This window comes from Triplophysa rosa, linkage group LG8 (genome assembly GCF_024868665.1).
Source record: "Triplophysa rosa linkage group LG8, Trosa_1v2, whole genome shotgun sequence".
Lineage (NCBI taxonomy): Eukaryota > Metazoa > Chordata > Actinopteri > Cypriniformes > Nemacheilidae > Triplophysa > Triplophysa rosa.
Window position 1 is genome coordinate 23,419,279 of NC_079897.1, and position 23,111 is coordinate 23,442,389.

General features: G+C 38.9%; 2 protein-coding genes across 3 annotated transcripts in view; one reads left to right on the forward strand and one right to left on the reverse strand.

The window, feature by feature from the left end:
* Positions 1-19,309, reverse strand: part of usp45 (ubiquitin specific peptidase 45) — a 29,109-nt gene extending 9,800 nt beyond the window's left edge. For both annotated transcript variants that reach the window (XM_057341247.1, XM_057341246.1), the window contains exons 1-9: positions 19,028-19,309; positions 16,739-16,847; positions 16,185-16,354; positions 15,836-15,936; positions 15,623-15,723; positions 8,971-9,092; positions 8,541-8,636; positions 8,309-8,439; positions 1,738-1,825 (exon numbers count right to left, since the gene is read on the reverse strand). In XM_057341247.1, the coding sequence (XP_057197230.1) occupies positions 1,738-1,825; positions 8,309-8,439; positions 8,541-8,636; positions 8,971-9,092; positions 15,623-15,723; positions 15,836-15,936; positions 16,185-16,354; positions 16,739-16,841 (912 nt within the window). In that variant the 5' untranslated portion in view covers positions 16,842-16,847; positions 19,028-19,309. The remainder of the gene's footprint in view (positions 1-1,737; positions 1,826-8,308; positions 8,440-8,540; positions 8,637-8,970; positions 9,093-15,622; positions 15,724-15,835; positions 15,937-16,184; positions 16,355-16,738; positions 16,848-19,027) is intronic.
* A 777-nt stretch (positions 19,310-20,086) lies between these two features.
* tstd3 (thiosulfate sulfurtransferase like domain containing 3) lies at positions 20,087-21,714 on the forward strand. Its single transcript, XM_057340367.1, has 4 exons — positions 20,087-20,347; positions 20,598-20,786; positions 20,923-21,082; positions 21,310-21,714. Exons 1-4 carry the CDS (start codon positions 20,221-20,223, stop codon positions 21,374-21,376), a joined length of 543 nt encoding a protein of 180 aa, XP_057196350.1. The 5' UTR covers positions 20,087-20,220; the 3' UTR covers positions 21,377-21,714.
* Positions 21,715-23,111: the final 1,397 nt, after the last annotated feature.

The window sequence follows — 23,111 nt, forward strand, 5'->3', positions numbered from 1 at the left end:
CTTCCTGTACACATTCACAAACAATAGAGTGCCTGTAGATTATTTATGATAACAATCAAAAGAAACCGAGAAAAACCTTTACTTTGCTAAACTTGTCTCTCCAATATTTTGAATTTAGACTGCGATACCAAGCTCAACCGCTAGATGTCAGTTTACCATACGGTTTGTTTAAATGCGACCAAACTACAGGACCCATTCAACAAATTGTTTTTTAATAAAATGAACATACAACAAAATTCAACAAATCGTTTATTTAATACAATTATTATACAGTAAAATAATAATATAAATTAAAATGAACATAAATTAAATAAAAAATATATAGTTATTATTACACTAGCCAAACATAAACCGGAAGTTAACTGGGGGTCAGGCACGCATGTCCAATGAATGGGCTATAATCTAACACAAATTATTCAATTGAATTTTTAATTTATATAACTGATATTGTAAAATTATAATTTATTTCAATTTAAGAAATGCAAAATTGAAAAATCTTTACTAACAGCGTCAGATTTTGTGACCCCCCCATTTTTGTGTAATTTGTCCATGTTTAGATATTTCAAAAAATTATTTCTTACTTAGCATTTTTGTCTTGTTTTCCAGTATAAATATCAAAACATTCTTAAATCAAGTTACATTTACTTGACAATAAAAATAACCTAATATGCGACCCGGTCTGTGAAAAAACCCAGCTACAGTCATTTTTTGTGATTTAGTTTTCTATAGAAATTAATCCTACATATTGTAAAGACCGTTCTGTGAAAATATAACCTTGATATCTCCGAGTAAGACCATGTTATAGATTTAAATCATAGTTAGAATCAAACTTTAATGCTTGTTATCTCATAAACAGATTCTGATACATTAGCCTGGTTTTCACAGACTTAGTCACATATATTCACTCTTGTTTTCTGAAAAAAATATATAAAAATGATGTATGCTTACGCTTTAAACAACGAAAAATATCATCCAGAGTACTTAAAACAAGTGAAAATATAATGCCGGGATGAGAAAATAAACTTTTACATTTACTTTATATTAAGTCTAAACTCACTTAAGTATTTTCCGCAGAAAACAAGACTTCTAAAGAAAATGCCTCTTGATCGAATTCTTTTTAGACATTTGTACTGCAAAATGAGACAAAAATACTGAGTAACAAATTCTTTTTTGCAGTATATTTTCCTATATTGTTTTAATGCCTTAGCACAGAAATACAGTTTACGCTGTCTTTTAATCACACATGCTGAGATAACCAGAAGCACTTAAGGCAGATTGTTCCCTATGTTCTTCCTCTCAGCCTCCCATAAGTGTGGAGGGAGGGAAGGAGGGAGGTGGGTGGTTATGGAGCTCCATCACAAAGCCTCAGCAAGCAGCTGACTTGTTTCCCAGGGTGCACAATGAGGCCAGTCGCGCCACTTGCAAGGTTTCTAAGTGGCACAACTGTCCTTATTCACGGGTCTGAATGGGTCTGGCTGGCCCCGGGGCTCGCCGCCCGATTCTGCACCCGCTTTCTTAGGGTAGTAAGGGCCACTGGTGGGGTTGCATGGGTGTTGGCCCCATGGCGCTGGACACATCCAGAATAAGAGCCCCACAAGCCGAAGTCACAGAAAAGAACCGCTCTATCAAACTACTTGTGCGTCTACACGACAGAGGTCAGCCCCTCAAAAGTGTCTCTTTATTCTTTCAGTTTGTGTTACTGCATTTTAGGAAAAGGGATTCTAAACACACACTCACCTTCGTCTCTTCCACTCTCACAGAGTCCAGAAGGTAGTGTAACAATTCCTGACTGTCCTGTTGCTGGTAACCTTTAAATCGAGGCGCCCTGCAAACACACACACACATAAGGCACAGAATCAGATTTCCTGTCACAAGAAACAGACTGGCACAAGTGTAAATACATCCACATTGACAAAAGCAACCAAAGCTACGCAAACACCAATTAGCCACGCACAAAAAGCAATCCGCAGCATATAGAAGTCTAAAGACGGGAGGAGAAAGAACATAATCTTCTCTCAAGGCCTTTTCTTTGATGACTCTTGCTGTCTCTCGGCTGGTTTCAGGATCCTAGAGGTGGTTATTATATTTTCCTCATAACAATTTTCATTCAACCAGCTGTGAGGTCAGTCGCGCACAGCCACACATACACATCCATACAAAAACAAAAATCTACAAAGTATTTCAAGCTTTAACTAATTTTCTCTTTTTAATGAATTACATGACTGGAATGTGAGCTACAGCTAATATATACAGTGAGGGAAATAATTATTTGATTCCCTGCTGATTTTGTAAGTTTGCCTGCTTACAAAGAAATGAAGGGTCTATAATTATGGTGGGTTTATTTTAACTGATAGAGACAGAATATCAAAAATAAATCAGGGGAAAAAATGTTATATAAAGGTTATAAATTGATTTGCATTTCAGTCAGTGAAATAAGTATTTCATCCCCTACCAACTAGCAAGAATTCTGGCTCCACAGATTGGTTATGTGCCTATATGGACCGCAGATTAGTCCGGTCACTTTAAGAAAGTACTCCTAAATCAGCTTGTTATGTATATAAAAGATGCCTGCCAACAGAATCTGTATCTTCCATTTCAACCTCTCCAACACCATGGTCCAGACTTACAAAATCAGCAGGGGATCAAATCATTATTTCCCTCACTGTATTTATTTTTCGGTAAAGCCCTAAATTTTAAAAGTGCAGCCTGAATGAGGCTTTAATTTTCACACATTAATATTTGACGTAACACTTTTCAAAGCAATGACTGCTTTAACTCATTTTGTTAATACGGTTTACTTATGTAATGTAAATGCCTGCAAAATACTTTTACTAAAATTGAATAGCTAAAGGATTTTAAAAAGTGCAAACTCTTAATAATATTACTGCTTAAATTGCCTAAAACACTTGTCATAGTTTGGTGTCCTTCAAGCGAGTTTAATGCCTCAGGCCCAAATATACTTAAACTACAGACGTGCAGAACAGAACCAGACAAGGCCATCCCAAATATGCCAGACTGCTGAACCGAGGACGTGTAGAGATCTGTTCGTCCTTCCTCCCAGCAAACTCTGTGCTAAATCTAGCGGAAAACTGTGTTGGCCGTTTAGAAGACGTCTACTTCTCTGCTGGGCAGCCCAGACCAGATGTGGGCCAGCTGTGGGGGGCCATATGGGCAGCTGGAGTCGACCCTGCATCAACCTGTTGTGCAGCGTTAGCACTAGGGTTGGATAGCTGGTCAGGGTGTGGCGAAGGGCATTCGGCCCGGTGATGAACCCAAGGTTAAAGGGGCAGGTCAAGGTGTTGGGTTAGGACTAGGGATGCACGATAAATATCGGCCATATCGGTATCGGCCGATAAATGGTCGTTTTTAGTGTTATCGGTATTGGTCGATTATCAAATCTAGGCCGATATATTATAGCCGATAAATCATTTCTTCTGGTTAAACTTCTTCAGCTGCATGCTGCTCACAGTTAAAGTACAGTACTGTCTTTCTGTCGTGATCATTCACTTACTGCTATTGGCAAAACATTGTTGATGTAGATATGGTATTTGAATATGTAAATTATAGGAACAAAAGCACATTGCTTGAATCAGACTGATATCTGAAATCTTTCTGTCTTGAGACCTGTTAGACGTGGCTATTAAGAACATTTTTCTGGGTTGCTCTGGAAGAACATCTATAATTTGTTTATTAAATCAAAATTATACCAGAAAAGTTAAAGAATCATTAACTAGTGTAAAGTAGGCTACATGGTTTTCAGGGGAAAAAAGAGAACTAACGGTTACCTTGTTTTCTGCAGTGAATGTTTTCAAATAAAAGCAGTTGTCCACTTTTTGCCTTTTCTATAGGGAATTGTATATTAATATTTAGATACTGTATATCGGCCAATATATCGGTTATCGGCTTCCGATGTTAAAAGATTATCGATTATCGGCCAAAATTTACATATCGATGCATCCCTAGTTAGGACACTTGGCTATCCAGCTGCTTATCTATGGTTTTGTCATTACCAGCTAATGTGTATGTGTAGGAATGTGCATGTGTCGTGTGAGGCCAGGCTGGGTAAAGCATCATCCTGCGCCGTGCAGTGTCTGGAACATCTTTACCGTGCGTGGACTGATAAGTTCCACCTGCTCCAAACACAAGTCACGAACAGAGGGTCTGACTCCCACCTTTCTATTTCACTGCATCTTTTCTCATCCCTCCACACCATCATAACCACAACACGCAGTAATAGATTCTAATATGTCATCAAGTCACATGATAAAACAAGTTTGAATTCAATCCGAATCGGAATTTGGAGCATACTTAATACTAACAATTAATACACTTGTTAAAGAGTTATGTTTATATAGAACAGTGGTTGGGTGTGTTCTGAAGGAAGGCTGACCGGTGAGAGGAGCTCGGTTGGGCTAAAGGTGGAAGAGAGACGGAGAATGTTCTAAAAGCTCATTCCAGTGGAAGGGAAGGCTGAAGGAGCCTGTAGCGGTGCACCCAATATGGCCCTGCCACAGACGGACAGCTGCAACCACTAACACAATTAACAGCGGATGAGTTAGTACCAGACGCCGACAAGCGCCATCACAATGTCAAACACACAAGCTTAACTGCATCAGTTCAACGTACAACACGCCACTACATGCATCTTACGCGGAAAACCACACGCACGCACGCACACACGCGCAGACTTGATGAGGCATATACAAATTCATTAGCTTCCCTGTCCCACAGTTTTTGTCTATCAAATCATTCCTCAAAGATCGGTAGACTTTCTGACACACCGACCAAATATGTGACCCAGTTTGTGAAACCCAGGCTAAATTCACAAAATCTAATAGCATCAAATTTTGATTTCAACCATTCATTTCATGATTTCAATTTCTGACATGGCCTTACTCAGACAACATTAAAGATGTCAAGCTTATTTTCACAGAATGTTGTTTACCTTATGTAAAACAGTAAGGGGCTTAAATAAGGACATTTAAGTACTTTTTACAAACATGCCAAACATTACTTGTGTGCATTTTGAGACCAAACAATGGCACTGATGTATTTTAAGATATGTCAGTGCAAGCTGTTTTCAGTTTAGATAGTTCGAACATTTTTTTTCAGTCTAGGACTAGTCTTAAGGCCTGTGCGGGACACCACCCCTAAATCACACAAAAAATGACTGGCTGGGTTTACAATTAATCGCATCCAGAATAAAAGTTTGTGTTTACATAATATATGTCTCTGTACTGTGCATATTATTTTGTATTTATAAACACATATACATACAGTACATGTATATATATTTAAGAAAAATATAAAAATGAATAAAAATATATGTAAAATTTAAATTACTGGCAAATATACTTGTAACATGTTTTCTAAATATGTATAATGTACATATACGTGTCTATAAATAAAAAATAATATGCACAGTACACACACATATATTATGTAAAACAAACTTTAATTCTGGACGCAATTAATCGTTTGACAGCCCCATTCATTTAATATAAAGCATTTGAGAACTGTAATATATAATAATTATTTACTGATAGAAATTGAATTAAACTTTGTCCAAATTGTTTGTGTTTTAATTGTAATATTTTTATATTATATTAAATAACATACCGCGATTAATCATTTGTCAGCCCTATAAATTAATATTACAAATATTTTTAAAACGTTTAAATCTTCAAGGCTTGAATAAGCATATGCTAGAAAATACGTGAAGAGTGTACCAAAACATCATTCCGTTTAATACAGATTTTGCCTGCACTCTCCAAGATCTGCACACTATATTGGTATTTTGAGGTTGGCCAATCTTAATAGAGGTCATTTACCATCGCACGTTTTAAAGGTACAACCGATTTTTTTAAAATTATGACTGTATAAAGAATCCTTGAGAGGAATTTAACTTATAAATAGAGCACAGGGAAATCATATAAAAGCTACAAACGTGTAGAACAAGGTGCTTGGAGTCGCTGCTCTTCTCAGCATTCCTTTGGCTAATATATTTTAAATTTGCAGAGGTTCAACCTTCTGTGCAAGTATATTTAAAACACTGAACTGGTAAGGAGAACTTGTTTGTGCATTCTTGAAATAGTTACCGTTCCAAGTCACCCATTTACAAGACAGATGCACACAGTGATATCCAAAGGATTTTAAATTGCAGTTCATGAATCAAATTTAGTTCAAAATCAGGGGTCAGGATAAATATATACATGTATGTATGTACGTGTGTTTACAGGCTGGGACCCTCACTGGCACCAGAAACAGTGTGTGGTCGAGCAGGCAGTGCAGTCGGCTACCCTTTGGATCACTGCTGGCGCTGGTACCGCTTAGATCTGTCCAGCTGGCCGAGTGACCAGGCCCTCAATCAGCCGTGCCAACAGCACTCAGCTGTGTAACACACACACCACTTGGTCTTCACCCATTGTATGGTTGGTGTTTGTCTCACCTTCAAAAAAGGTGTCCTCCATCCCTCCAAAAGCCGCCATTCCGTCACATTGTCCGACACGGCAAACGTACAAGATGATGTTTAAGATGCCGCCGTAGTTCAAGTACCCCATCAGACCAGCAGCTGTGACCCGCTGTCCGCAAACGAATTAACCAAACAGGATCTTTTCTGTCAAGGACATGCTAGATCACACAGGCACTCAGATACGCTGTGCTGCACACAAGGCCCTCACTTGACCCCGTCTCACTGTATAAACCGTGAGTTACTTCTCTGGAGTGCGGTCACGTGAATGCTAGTCCACAGGCAGACCGGTTTAGTGCGAGTCAATGCTTTCACGCGTTTAAACACTAGTTTTGTGTGTCATTAACCTTATATGCAAGTGTTTGTGTATAAGAGCAAAGTTATTACCACCAGCCTTGAATAAGACTTGAATAGCAAAAGGCCAATTACAGGTAAGTGGCTAACGCTCGACAATTTTGAAACATCAATAACAGCCAACTTATTTTATTAAAACACACACACATTGCACACTCGAATGAATAGCTGCGTTTCAGGCCGAGTTGGTGCCAGGTGAGTTGAACGTACATGTACACATATGCAAACCCAGAGGTCTGATAAAGGCACAGTACCTGAGTGCAAATCACAGCAGCACCAGAGAGACACCCAACTGCCTGGCAGGCTCCTGCCTGAGCCACCCAACCATTCAGCATGTTCACACAATACCCGGTGAACCGTTGTACAACTCACAAAAGCAGTCATCCAACCAGCCGTTCAGTAAATTTAAAGCAGCATAACCTGGAAACTGTTAACCGTGAAGCAACAACCAAAGCTGCCAAACTATCCGTACTGACCGTTCTTACTTTTACATACTCAAAAAAAAAAACAGCTAAATGCTGTTATACAGTACTTCAATAAAATACCTATACCGTGGTATTACAAAATGTTATACTTTTTTACAAGTACAATGATTAAATCAACAGCCAAAAATGAAAGAAAAATATTCTGATGGGGGTAATATAATAGAAACTTGGCGGTGGGCTTCTTGCCCAAAAAGCAACCTCTCAGAACACTTTGGATGGAAACATCCAAGCAACCATCTAGAACTTCATGGCAATGCACTCAAGAAAAAAAATGACACCTTGAAAACCACAAAGCAACACTCTGGCAACCACCCACAATGGCCTTGCATTGTGGCAGTAAGTACTTTGTCCAAAAAAATGATACCTTTTGATCAGCATAAAACATTTACTTTTTTTTGTACACTAAATTTAAAGTCATAGTTCACCCAAAAATGAAAATTCTGGCATTATTTACTCATCCTCTTGACATTTCAAACCTGTATGACTTTCTTTCTTCCGCAGAACACAAAAGAAGATATTTTGAAGAATGTTGTTAAATGGCAACCATTCACTTCTATTGTATGGACACAAAACCAAACGAAAGTGAATGGGTGCCAGTTAACGACATTCTTCAAAATATCTTCAAACAAGTCAAACAGGTTTGAAATGACAAGCAGGTTTAAAGTTTTATTTTCCCTTTAAATGGAGCAAAGAAAAAACATCTTTAGTCATTTTTTAATGTAAAGCTGCTTTGAAACAATGCAACATGGTACAAAGTGCTATATAAATACGTCATTTTCTTCTAATAAATACTGTGACCTATTGCAAATATTCTGCATGCTTGCCTGTTAATAAAGATAAATCAGGTGGCTGAACTGAAAACTATATACATGGGCAGCTCAGAAGAAACATGTTTATCATGAAGCTATCATCAGGAAGCGACAGATGCTGTAACTTTAAGTCAGTCAAGTGAGGTGGCATTTTTTTGAGCGTATTACAAAAGGTGGCAATGTAGACATACTTCTGACAGAGCTGGTTGAAAAGGATCTTGGGGGAGACGGGCCCTTTGCCAGGCTCCTTCATGCTTTGAAGGAACAGGAACATAGCTGAGGTGAGGGGGTCTGGGCTGGGCAATGTCACAGTTAGTGGCCCCTGGAAGGAAGCAAAGCACATGAGATGTTTTGCTGTGTATCTGTAAACCTGAGAGGCCAGAGTCTAATGCGGTCCGTGACAGGTGGGGTCGTATAACATACCAAGGTATTTTCAGCAGTAGGGCAGATCTTTATTTTATGTCCTTTCTCCTTGACTTCCTGAATCAGGTCGTTCAGCATGTGAGTCTGGGAGAGATTCTACACCGACATTTAAAAAGAGAGATTTAGCTTAAATTTCTCAATATTTTTAGTATCTAAAAAATATGCTAAACAGCAAATAGATATTAAATCATTTAAATATCATCTTATTTTATATCTGTTACAGCAGAGGTTCTTAAAACGTACAGTGCAGGACACTGTCCTAGTTCTCAAATCTCATTCACTTCATCACAAGTAAACCTTTTCCTAGTATTTTAGTACTTTAGTACTTTTGTCTTATTCTAAAGTTCCTGCAAAGGTTATTAAGTTTGGCTTCATTCTCAGAAATGACACATTATAATCCAAGTACATCAAGATACTGTATATGAGCTACCTGCATGACAGCATTAAAGAAGCAGGTGTTGCCCAGGTTGTTGATGCCCTTCACAGGGGTCAGTGTGCTGTTCACACACTCTGTGGGTTCTTCTCTGAGCTTGATGATTTTGGAGGTTGTTCCTATAAGACAGGATGGAATTCATATTAACAGACAAAGTTTCTATTCCGCATTTAAAAAAGTTGTCATTACAAAAGGCAGAAAACCCCGATGTAAAGAAGAGCGAGGAAAAAACAACTTTCTTCTTCTCTGATGTCAAAGGACAAGTTTGAGTAAAAAACAACAACAAATATGCGTTCCGGACTGGACCTGGCCCAGTGTGCCCTGCTTGATTTTTCTGCAGGAGAAATGGGTTAACATGCTGGGTAGCAGCTGGGAGAGACTGCAGATGACAGCTGGATTAGAGTTCACTGGTTAGGGAGCGTGGAGCAAGCCCAGCTGCTCCCCGCTAAAGCCAGGACTCTGCAGGAGCTTCTTGGCCCAGACGGCCAAACACACGGCCCGCAGAGAGAGAACGGGAGATTTTTTGCACAAACGTAGCAAAACTCAGGAGAAATGACGGGTGCACTGTTCTAAACACCCAGGAGACAAGAAAGCAACCTGCATGATAATTCTAAGCGAGCAGTCAGTCCCTTAAATAGCACTCCGAGTCCCACAGAGGAAAACCTGATTTCATTTACATTTCTGTGTGTGGCAGACGCTTTCATCAATGTGGCTTACAGTGCACTTCAAGGTATACATTTTATATTCCTGCAGCTCAGTGGTAAGAGCATGGCGCTAACACGCCAAGGTCGTGGGTTCGACCCCAGGGGATTGCACATACTTAGAAACAAATGTATAGGATAATGCAATGTAAGTCACTTTGGATAAAAGCGTCTGCCAAATGCATAAATGTAAATGTAAACGTTGGGATCAAACCCATGACTTACCAACAGGGCTACAGGAACAATCATTTGTTCAAGACCAGTAAAATAAACTGAAATGTAAAGCAAAAGGCTCAATCAAAATTTTATTGATTATTTTAGATATAATATTTTCATTGTTTGGTACACAGATCATTAATGAATGCAGAATATTAATGTCTCATGTCGCTGCTGTCCTTTCAAACATCGTATCTCCATATTTCATGACCCTTTATGTGTTTCACTGGGTTTTGCAAATATCTAACCAATAAAACGTATTAAAAAGTGCTTGTCAACTTGTCAACACAGTATTTAATCATTTAAAAACATTTTAAAAATATATGATTATAAATGCATTTTTAGTGCAAAATGATTTAGTGCCTTTTCATTTTTAATGACTCCTTAGACATATTTTTATAAAAACACTAAATTAATCTTTTTAAACTCTATCCACATTTATTTATGGCACCATTTGTGAAAGAAAACACAAGTGGTGTTCTGTCAAATGAAGCATTAATGAACGAAGAACTGCTGGCACCCCGGGCACTTACAATGACATGTCAGCATGCTGTTTGTCTCTATTAAAACTCACCACTGACACGGTTACTTACTGCCATTTCTGCATCAGCAGCACCATCGCAGGAAAATAAACATACTTGCTCTGTAACCAGTCCAATCCCTCAGTTTCCCTGTTTTACATGTTCATGTGATTCTTTATTTTTATTTTATGAAAAACAATTCTCTAGTCCGGCCCGTCCATAATCAAATATCTTCCAATATCAATGGTTTTGATGACCATTTTTCTATGGCTGTTGCAGTTAAGCCTTTTCCAAAAATGAACTCTTAAAGAGTTAAAAGTGGCTTTCTCCTACCAGTTCAAGAAAGTAGAGAGTTGCAGCACAGTATATGTAGTGTAAGGTATATTTGCCTTGGTGCGTATCGATTTCGGCATTGATCCACAAACTGTACAGACGGAAGGTTGAAGGTCATCTTTTTGACAACCTACACAAAACCAAACCACATATATAACGCTTCCACTGCATTCCCAAATGCCCAATAGAATCGACTTTGTTAATAAAAAGGACAAAAACGAACAATTAGACATGTCAGACTGGGGTCAACTCGAGACCTTCCTCAGACAAATCTCTGCTTGACAAAACACCCAGCTCACACATACATGATGTTTACATACAGTCAGACTGCAATAGTTATACAACACACTCTTCAGACACTTGTAACGATATCAGCCAATCACAAGCAAGTGACACTGAAAGGTGGAAAATGTTATTTCTTAGAACCAGAATGTGATGGGTCAATAAAACACAACGCTAAGTCTTACTGCCTCTTTCAGGTTAAACCAACATTCCAGCGCTTCATTTTGATCCCTCTCCCCACCAATCCACACTGTTGCATTGCCACATTTCATGGAAGCTCAAGGTCAACACACGTTCTCTAATTCAGGAAAAATAAATTGGTTTTCCCTTAAGAAACAATGGTCTCCAGAGCCCAAATGTTGGATGCAGATCCCAAGGCACCCGCTGTACAAACTACCCCGGTATTAAGCAGTAACACGACATTGGCTTAGTCTGTAAAAATCTATTAAATTCGAAAGTGGGCAGCTTCTGTGCTCTCCGTGATTTTCTCACGGGGTGTAATCGGGCGTCAAAACAATAGACCCGAGTGCCGCTGTTCCTAAGTGGAGCCAAAAAGCATCTGGAGCTCTACATGGAAACATCTGGAAGCTTGTCTGTGTCCACACAGCCATTTGGGAGAGAGCCCATATGTCGAAAAACACCGCGGACAACGGCGACACACAGCACAACGGGAGAAAACAAACAAAGGCGAGGGAACAAATAAGGGAAAATAATGTCACTTTTAGTGTATGTGGATGTTTTGCTAGTCCCGGAACATGAGAATCAAATGTCCAGAGTGGGAATGCCTATGGAGCCACGTTGCATCTGGGACCGTCGATCAAGGTAAACAATGTTCACAGTGCCATCTGCCAGTCAGCCGGGAAGGAGATGTGTAGTGGGGACTGGGGGAGGTGGGTGAGGGGGAACAGTGCCCTGATCAAGCATATGGAAAAACAGACTTTTCCTCTCCCTGCAGCAGTTAGTCAAGGCAAATGTCGGCATGCTCCACGGCCACGCTTGACTGTCCCATACTCGGCACCACCACCTGGCTCTCCTTGCTGAGCCACCGAATATGGGCAGCAGTGACACTGTGGAGCGTGTCCCCCGGGCAGCCTAAACGATCCACTCATGCCCATTCAGACCTTCTCCAAACACACAAGTGGCAAAAAGAAAGAGCGGCAGACACGGATAGTATCCTTAATGAAAATTATACGAAAAGGGAAAGAATTGTGTGGTATAAATGATGTTAATCCAACACAAATTGAAATACAAATCAAATGAAATTCATTGATTTAAAGAGATAATTAGATAAACGCAAAAATATAACAATACTGGACATGGACTCCTGACAAACTGTCCAGGGAGGCAAGAACTCCTATAGATGCTTTGAGGCAGAACAAATATAATGCAACCTAATGGAGAAACTTCAGTGGTGGAGCTTTCTGGGTAAATTATGGTAAGCGAAAACAAGGCTGTTTATCAAGCTGACATTAAGCTTGGTTTCAGGGAAGTGTTCTGTGTCGAGCATATATTGACGGCACTGAATGCAGTGAACACGCACACGGTTTTATCCACAAAGTGAAGGACAGTTATCCTCAGGCTGAAAACCACGAGCAGTCATGAGGAAGACCAAGCAACACCAAATGTCTTATTAATTCGTTAATTTGTTGTGACCACCGGGCATGAAAACTGCACTGCTTTGCCATCTGAGGCCAAAGCCAACCAACGTCTTGTTTGTTAGTGAACACACACATAAAAACTGTGCCTTACATGCTGGCTATGGATTGACCTACATAGAAGAGCATTCTCGCACCCGAGGCCAACATCCCCTAATCAACAAGACATTAGATATACAGTAAAACCTTATAAAAATGCACCGCATGCACCGCACCGCAACTGCCAAGTGACCCTCCCCAAATGACAGTTTGGGAACCACATACCTGTGAGAGCTGGAGTCGAAAATCGGAGTACTACATATGATAAATATTCCCAACCAGTTATTACAGAAACAATTTATTTAAGTATTGTTTTTGTCATCTCTGTCCCCACCACTTTTCCAAACAAAGTTCCACCACTGTTATTATAAGAACTATTATGTAATATTACTTTAATATAAGACATTCACAGCACAAAACTTATATAGTATGCCCACTTAATAAGATATGAAATGATGTGTAAAACGGTAATAAATAAAACCAATACGAGAAAATAAAGAATCAACGGCTGTATGTTCCAGCCTCAGAGGCCTATTGAGTGAAAAACATTTTAATTTCCTCAAAATAAAGCCATCCCAGCTGTGTTTCAAGCACAAGCCTGGCTCTCTGAGGTCAAGTCTCTTTCTACCCAGACTCTGGTACTTGAGCTGAAGGCCTTTTTGGTGAGAGAGCGCAGTTAATAGATTTTCTTTCTTCTCCCCGCTGTTGTTGTGGAAAACTATTATGGATTGTGGAAAATTCTTGCTGGGGCTCTTTTGTGTTGTGGGTCTATGAGAAAAAGCGAATGCGACAATAGCCTCCATCTAAAAAAAAACCTGGCCTTCAAATATTGCAGAAATGCAATTTCACCAGCTCCTCTATGCCAGCGCCAGTCCATTTCGCAGTAACAATGGCCGACCGTTTCTCCCTTATTTAGCCAGCCTGCCGGGAACAATGAACACAGAAGAATGGCAACAGGTAATTTAAAGAGCTGAGTATGAAGGATGTGGGCCGGAGGTGGCACGACTCTGGCCCAGCACCACAGACGACCACCACCAGCTAACTTCTGGTCCTCACCAGAGGAATACCACCCAGTGCGACTGGTTAGGGGTTTTCTCTGCGTTCGTCAAGTCAAACAGATCGAAGTTAGTACCAAAAGACATTAACTTAAGTTGGCAAGTCTGCATACCTGGAAAAACGTCCTGCTAAATGTATCTACAGTGCTGAAAGTTGAAGCTAAAATATCATGTTGACAGCCTGCTAAGCTGCAAGTAAAACTCTTACATCAGCATTTATATATATCTTGAGCCACTTTCGCAACATTTGCCCTTTCCTAAGACCCTCTACCCAAAGGCTCCGAGTGAGAGGAGGAATCATGGGAGATGCGGCAGGGCAGGGGGAGGAGCAGAGCACAGGATCCTGTCTCCTCACAGCTGCAGCCGTTCTTTAGGGAATCCGAGCGGGGAGCAGCACTCAAGCGCCTAATGGCATTAATGAGCGCAGCCATGCGGCAGTAAAGGAATTGGAGCACAGCTTCTGCAGCAAGACCCTGCACGTGTAGAAGCGTCGCACAGACCCGAGAGTGACAGGAGACCAGTCAGACTGAGCTTAACTCCACTCCACCAAAGCAGGAAGACAGGGATGGTAGAATTATTTTGTATTTCATTAGTGGTCCACTAACAAGAAAATGATATTTCTGTAATATTAGAGGATGAGATTTCTAATCTTTCATAGCGGCAAACACCATCCCAATAATTATTATTGAAACTTCACTAATACGTTTTCGGACAGATGAGTTTTAACCAATTGAAATAACTTAATAAGAGCTCAAATGAGGTAGCTTATGCTAAATTTGATTCCTCTCTGTCTGCGCGCCATTGATCCAACTTAAGTACATAACCCTGTAAACAGCACATTCATGGTATTTCTAAACCGGGGCTGAAAACTCATACTAAACCGCTTCTCACACTGAGCTCAAAAAGTTAAAAAGTCATAACAGAGGATAATGTTTTATGTTAAAATATTACAGTGTGCTTTTGCAGGTTGTTTCATCATTTGTTCGAGGCAGTAAAGCAGCTGGAACTCTAGGTGGAACCAGGGAGCTACAGTACGACAGTTCTGACAAGAAACAAACTAAATGGAAATTTAAAAAACACCCGTTTTATGTGTTTGGCAGCTACTTTTATCCAAAGTATTTATTCATATTATATGTTCACAAATCAATGCATTCCTTGTGATTGAACCCATGACCTGGTAGCATCATCTGCATGCTCTCCCAGTTGAGCTATTTAAACACTGAGAGCCTTGTAATATCACAGAGGTTAATATGTCATCTCTAAATATGCAAAACTGTAATGTGTCTTTGTCGAGTTAAAAGGTTTTATCCCCAAAAATGACTCTTTTCTTAAATAAACCGTGAACATTAGATTTAACAAAATAACAAATTAACTAAACAACAAGTAAACAAGTGTTTGTAAGGCGCCAGGTAGAAAAGAACTGTTAGGTCTATTTGGTTTCCAAGGTTTAACCAACCTACAGCATAGTTTTTCCTCACCGTTGTTAACTTTGGTTTTGGTTTGCTCACTGGGGTGGTGCAGCACTTTTCTTTGTAAAGCTGCTTTGGAACAGTATGTATTGTGAAAAGCGCCATACAAATAAAACTGCACTGAACTGAATACAAGAGAGGAAATACAGCAGAAATGTATATAGAAGACATCACTGCAGTGCTTTCAGTTGACAATACGTTAAAGAAAAACAAAGAATACAAAGAAACCATATTAAGCATAAACAAAACATTTTAAGCTTCTACTAGGGAATCCAAATTCTGTGAAAAATGAAGCAATTTCAGGTTTCTATTTTCAGAGGAGAATCAGCCCCTGCACCAGTGTAATGACTGTTAATAACATTATTAGATGGAAACTACCTGAGGTGGTTTTTGCCGAGTGCTTCTGGAGGAAGTCTAGAGTCTGAGCGAGTGCCTTCTTATTGCAGTGAGTGGAGAGCTCTTCATTACATTCAAAGCACCTGTCAAAGCACATTTGATAATCTATCACGTAAACCCCAAACTCACATGAATCATGACTTAAACAAGGATAAATTAATATAAAATGCTGCTTCATGAGTTGTGTTTTCTTACCAGGCCTTCCACGTACTGAGGCTGATGGTAATACAGTGAGAATCAGAGTGATGGGCTTGCTGGTGTTTTGTAGAATGCTGAGATTCTGCCTGGTTACATCCCTGCAATAGTGAATCAGCAAACTTATATTCTTTCATCGGGACAAATACGTCATTTGAATTAGGATGTGGGTGAATTCTGGTACAATTGCAAAATACTACATTATTTATATACAAATGATTCTATGGTGTTAGATCAGTCAAATAGATTGGGTAGATTACACATGAATTATTACATTATTTATCTAAGTGTGTCAGGTGTTTTGGTGAAATGCTATAAAAACACAATTTATTTATTTTTTAATTTTTACCTGGAACCCACACTTGAGGCACACAATGATGTCATGAACTCCTGCTGCATCTCCCTCAAACATCTTTCTCTCTTTAAGGCATTCCGAGCAGACAGACCACAGGCTGCCCGTCACTGCCTTCTTCACTGAACTGAGGTCCACAGCTCTGCTCACATGCTGACATGTCAGCCCTAAATGGCATAAAAACATCTTGACTGCAGATCTTACAACTCTGTGCGAGCACTATTACATACATAATCTGGAACCCAATGCCTGATGTTATGACCGAGGAACTACGTGCATGTTAGATCTTGAAATGTCTAAAAAAATGTGATAGATGATTTCAAGCATCAGGGGCGGATTCACAAAACTTCTTAACTGCCATATTTTTATTCCTACTACGTAGAGTCAATGGGGGAAAGGTTTGAAGAGAACTACTTCTTTAAGAAACATTCTTTTGAGCTTCCTATAATTTATCTTAAGAACAATCGGATATTATGTCTTAAGAACATGTTCATGTTTCATAAATCCGGGAACAGATGTCCCCTGAACAATGTGAGAAATGGCATCCTTACCGCCGACCTCATCGGAAGAGTCTTCATCCCGAGGCTTTTTTGGCTTGTTGGACCGCTTGGTCATGTCTGCGGTTCTTAAAGAGAAGGGGTCTTTCAGCCGCATTTGTATCTAGGAAAAAAGTCACATATTGAAAATGAGAGCCCACCGCACAGTTTAAATTGGGTTTTTGAAGACTCTTAAATTAATAATCTCAAAAGGTCAAGGTGTTTTTTAATTTAAAGAAATACATGTTGATTAAAACATTATTACACTTTCTTTCCTAGTTGTTCCCAGGCAACACTGAAATGTAATACATAGTAACAGCTAAGAGATTATTGTGTTGTTGGTGAGGCCAGACACAATTTTTAAAGTCCCCCGGTGGTGAAAATCAAGTTTTTAATGTTGTTTATATGTCTATGTGGAGTTTTTAATATGCTTCAAGATAAACCATGTGCAAAAATGAAGAGTATTTTCTCCATAAAACTGCAGTTTACCAAAGACAGTTTGAAAAATGCAGTTTGAAACTGCCTCTGTTTGACATCATAACCCTGTAACCATTCACGTTAACAGATTCGAGCCATAGATATGTAAAGATGGCGCAAAGACTCGGCACTGAAACAATCGCTGTTTCAGCTCTGCTTCTGCAACACGATCACGCGCTGCTCACACGTCATAAGAGGCATCTATGTACCTATAATCAATGGTCCAAGGTCATGTGATTGGATGGAGGTGGGGGCTAATTTGCATATTCATTAATCCGCGTGTACTAATTGAAGCAAGGGTGTAGAGTTTCAATTTAAGTCATTTTAAGACATGAAGGAATTATCACAGGACAAAACTTTAACATATGCTTTTTTAATGCTTAAATATGAGTTTTAAAGGGGTCATATGGCGCGAACATGTGCTTTTCTGTGTCTTTGGTGCGTTATAAGTTGCTCATGCATGTATTAGACACGTAAAATTGCAAAAATGAAAGTGTCAGAACAAAAGATGCATTCCATCTAAAAGCGAACGTTCACCCAAACCTGCCTGAAACACCTCGTGTAACCACACCCCCACAAATCCACGTCAGTTCGTGGTATGATTTGACTAAGACCGCCCAAATGTACACGTAAGTAAGGTGGGCGTACCTGTCAGCACAATTGCTTTGGAACCTGATGTTCCAAATATGGTAAGAGGCGTTACATTTCCGTCACACGCTTGCAGTATTTGACCAATCACTACGCACTGGTTAACTGGCCAATCATAGCACACCTCGCTTTTCAGAGCGATGACCTTTGTCAAAAATCCATGCGTTTCAGAGAGGCGGGGCAAAGAGGAGATACAAACATGCAAGGTATGTGGAAATACACTTTTTTTTACCTTAAATCGTGTAAACACATTGCATTGCAACACACCTAAAACAATCGATTATATTCATTTTAGCCGTGTCATATGACTCCTTTAAGTAATAAAAATATCAAATGCAGTGGGACTTTAAGACCTATAAATGATTTAAAGGGTAGTACAAACAAAAACGAAAAGAGTGTCATTATTTACTCACTGTCAAGTTGTTCCATACTTGTATAAATTACTTTGTTCTTTTGAACACAAGAGAAGATATTTTGAAGAATAAGGGAAACCAAACAGTTTTGGGGCACCATTGAAACCTATGAAAATATACTGACTAAGGTAGAGAAAGGTTCCCCAGAAATGTCTTTTGTGTTCAACAAGAAATGTATTCAGGTTTGGAACAACTTGAGGTTGAGTAAATAAATAACAGAATTTTCATTTTTGGGTGAACTATCCCTTTAACTCATCAGCTTCCACGTAGTCCTAGAGTATTTCAAGACCTGAAAGGGGTGTGTCAAACGGTAGGCAACCAGTTTTTAAAAGATCCAAGATCCACATGATGGCTGACTACATTTAGAGATATGCATTTATTGCTGAAACATTGCACAAACACCAGCGGTCAAGAATCACAAGATCATACACAACAATGTTGATCCTCTAATTAGAATATTATATGTCAAAAACTACAGTGTCACTAGCATCAGAATGACAAGCATGACTTTTAAGGACGTCATTAGGAATACGAGGATTGAGAAGGTATACAAAATAATAACTAATAATAGGTAACCACAGTAACAGAACACACAATAACACTTGAACCGAAACAAATGATCAGACTGTGCTAACTGACAGCATATATCAGAGGCCTTTCCTTTTTCGGCATTAAGTCAGATCTGTTTACAGCATAGGGTTATATAAAACAGCAGTTGCTACAAATGTCAAACAGTCTTTGAATGACAGTTATAAGCACATCTCACCCCGTTTATTTTCCCCTCCTCTCCAGGCTCACAACAACCAAGCAAACGTCAGTTGACAAGTGTCCAGGTGGAACAGCGAGGCTGATAATAACTTATAAATCCTTACAAGTTTCTAGAAACGGCAGAAATGCCTGGTGATAGTTTTGTTTAAGTGTTTAAAAGTAGCACTTAAACAATTAGTAACTGCGCAATGCCGAAAAACAACACTTATTAACGGAGTTTGTGAGCATAGTTGGTGGCATTTGAAGAACAGAAAGCACAAGTATTACATTGATCACGTGGTCGTATCCTCATCGACGCACTACGGATGCTCGTAGAGCCAAACGCGTTTGTGAATCTACAAAATGTGGTGGAAATAAATGTCATGTTTCCAGCATTTTCGCCACAATTGCATATTCACTTATATTGGGTACAATTTTAATCAGGGGAACTTTCAGTATCCTAGTGTTATTGAAAAGAAAATACCAAATGTATAATATTCAAAATATATGATCATATTTAGAACGTAATATGACTAAATTGATAAATAACATACTAATTTAGTATTATAATAACATCACCACAAGCGTTGGGTTTTAACTCAAACATGGTCGAATACTTTTAACGTGAATAACCGTTTCACGTACAACAAGTGTACCACTCTGGTCCTTTAAATGGATATCATACTTCACCCAAAAATTCTGTCATCATTTCTTCGAGTTGTTCCAAATCTGTGTACATTTCTTTGTTCTGATGAACACAGAGAAAGATATTTGGAAGAACGCTTATAACCAGACAGATTTTGCCCCCCATTGACTCCTACTTTATCATTTTTTTGTTCTGTTGAACACAAAAGAAGACATTTTGAAGAATGTTGGTTCTGGGGCACTTTTGACTACCATTGTATGTTTTCCTACTATGATAATCAATGGTTACAAGCATTTTTACAAATATATTTCTCTGTGTTCATCAGAACAATGAAATGTATACAGCTTTGGAACAACTCGAAGGTGAGTAAATGATGACAGAATTTTCCTTTTTGGGTGAAGTGTCCCTTTAACGTGATCCGTAGTAGTGCGCATGCGTACAGCGGTGGATCGGCGCAACCAAGCTACGTAACTTGATCTCAATCGCATTTGTAATTTCGTTTATATTTACATACAAACAAGACAAAGGGAACATCGTAACCTTGCAACTTTTACCCTAATCCGAGCATGGTGTTAAATGTCTGCGCTAGGCTGTCGAGGAGCATTCCCCGCGTTTTAGCGAGCAGAAATGTTATTTCTGTCACAAGACCGCTGGCAGCGGGTTCACGCTGGACACATTTACGATGCTTACAGCGTGAGTGTTTGTAACTTGGAGTCTAAATTCAACAGCAACATGTAATATAGCTTGTTTGACATTGACAGATTATGAACATACATTTCAAACATGCATTTACCATGCATATCGTATTTAACATGTAAAAGAGTTTTGAAAAGTCTACGTTGTATAGTTTGAGGTTGTAATTGTAAATATTGTACTATAACGCATAATGCTGCGGAAGAACGTCCTCTGTTGGTCAAGTGACCATGTTGTTGTCGTCTTTCAGATACCCGTGTTATACGTTACGAGGGTGGCTTATTGCGACATTTCAGCTCATTGAGCAAGCCTTCAATAGACGTGTCCTACGAGCAGCTGAAGAAGCTGCTGGTGGCCCGGTCCGGTGTGGTTATAGACGTCCGTGAGCCGTGGGAACTCAGGGAGTACGGGAATATACCGGGATCCATTAACGTGCCCTGTAGGTGCTTCCTGTTTGCATGTACACATTTTAGGTCTTGTCTTTTTTTTAAACTGTACACAAAACCGTTCCAAATTACCTTTTTTTCGTTTTTTAATACACTGTGTGACTTTTCTCTTGTTTCTTTCACATGCAGTGGCACAGGTGAATGGATCTCTCCAGCTTAGTCCAGAGGAGTTCAAGGAGAAGTATGGTGGAGACATGCCATCACCCTCCCAGAATATTGTTTTTACCTGCCTAGCTGGTGTAAGAAGCAAAACAGCACTGGATGCTGCAGTGTCTTTAGGTTACACCAAGTAAGCATTTAATATAAAACCAAAAACTGTGACACATATTCTTTGCCTCTTTACGCACCTTGCTGTAATAAGTTAATAAAAATATGAATCGATCATTTTTATAACTTCATAATTATATTATGAATTATATATAATATTTTTATATCTTAACTACCCTGAAATCAAAAACAAATTTTTGTTTTAAAGTTTTGTGCCCAATGACTTTCTGGCTCTCTCTTTTCCTGTAGTGTCCAGCATTACCCCGGCGGATGGAAAGACTGGGCAGAACGTGAACTAATACAAACCAAAGAGTGACCATTGCCATGGTAACACTGTGAAAGCAATGCAGTTGTATTACAATCTGATTTAAGCCATTGACACTGAATCAGAATGTGCCACCAAGACAGAGGAATTTAATGGTTTTGACCGAATGTAATTGTGTGGTTAAATTTTAAGCCCGAAAAGATGCACTGTTATATGATATGAGTAGTGTGCATTCACATGAAATGGAAATTCAGAGGTTCACGATGTGTCTAATTATGACTGATATGCATTGGCTATTGGCTTATAACTAATAATATATTTGAGCAGAAAATCCAAATATTATGTCAGAGAATTGTTTTTATATTCTTGAAAATAAAACATTGATGCTCCATTGTGTATATTGTACTTAACAAAAAAAACAGTATATCTGCTTTTCCCTGTCTTTCAATGTTGCAAAGATTCTCATAGACTTACAGTAAGTGAATGTTTAGATTCTAAATCTAATAGGGCCTTCATCTTATCTTTGGTTGAACTCTTATTGACTTTGGGCGATGTACTAAGACAGGCATTACTTAAATTTTCTTCTGTTTAATTATAAAACTGAAACATCTACCATTTAGGACAGAAATGTAAACATTTATATTTTTATTTATTAGTATCAATATTTTTAGAGACAAAGATTATCAGTGTGAGTTAGTAATAATAATAATAACAGTCAATAAATAATGACAGTGTGTTAAATTTGGTCAAGCTATTCCTATTCCATCCTGTTTAGATCCTATACCTATAGCCCTTTTTACACTATACATCATCCGGCTGGCATTTCATGTTCTTTTGTGATGTGTTACTCCCATTAATCATACATGGGTTTCTGCACCAGCAGGTTAATCTTTAAACCAAGAAATGTGTACCGTAATAATCACTGATGTGGATGTGATAAAGCTGTCACTCACTGAAGACAATCCTTATTTGAAAGTATTTCAAATGTAAAAATGTTTTAATTAGAAATGAGCAAACAATCTCAACATCAAACGTAAAAATGAATAAAATAACAGCATCTTACTATAACCTCAAGTTTCTCTACCTGTGCTGTCATTGTTTTTCCATTTGAGCGCACCATGCATGCACTATTGGGCTGACTAATGTACTGTAAATCAATGAGATAGCGGGAGTAAAATAACGCCTCGGTGTTTAAGCTCATTTAGCACTGTTCACATCCCAGAGAAATGCAGACCCAGCCTTCCTCCCACATGCCTGGGAAAACTTAGATAGCTGGGAAGAAACTAATGAACCAGATCTGGTCAACAATTAAAATAAAAAAACAGCAATAGTATATAATGACAAAAATGGCAGCATGTAAGCTGATAAAGCTTGCATAAATAAACCATTATACTATTAGCACAGCTTTCAAAACCTTGGACCCTAATTAAAGGGCCCAACCCCAAGACTGTTATTCCCACTTACATCCTCCAGTCATCTCAAGCATGAATTTCTGACAGGCCATAAAAAATGTTGTTAATTCCCCTTAGATTTCTCATTGTTACACACTTTCGTGTAAATAGGGTTCAGATTAACGTCTATTAATATCACATCTCTCACCAAGTATCTCTCTCCACATTGACCTCATGACATTATTCCATGCCCCGTCTTGAAGCATGTGTAATTAAATCCCTTCAAATCAAACCACATCACATCCCGGCTGCACCTACAGACTAATGGACCCATGCTACCTCATCATTTCACTCCATTCAACACCTCTCAATAACCTGATAAATGTTTGAGCGAC

Coding starts and splice junctions, on each gene's coding strand:
- tstd3 (XM_057340367.1), top strand. CDS start 20,221: ATGGTGTTAAATGTCTGCGCTAGGCTGTCGAGGAGCATTCCCCGCGTT. Junction 20,348..20,597: donor ACATTTACGATGCTTACAGC/GTGAGTGTTTGT, acceptor GTCGTCTTTCAG/ATACCCGTGTTATACGTTAC. Junction 20,787..20,922: donor GGGATCCATTAACGTGCCCT/GTAGGTGCTTCC, acceptor TTTCACATGCAG/TGGCACAGGTGAATGGATCT.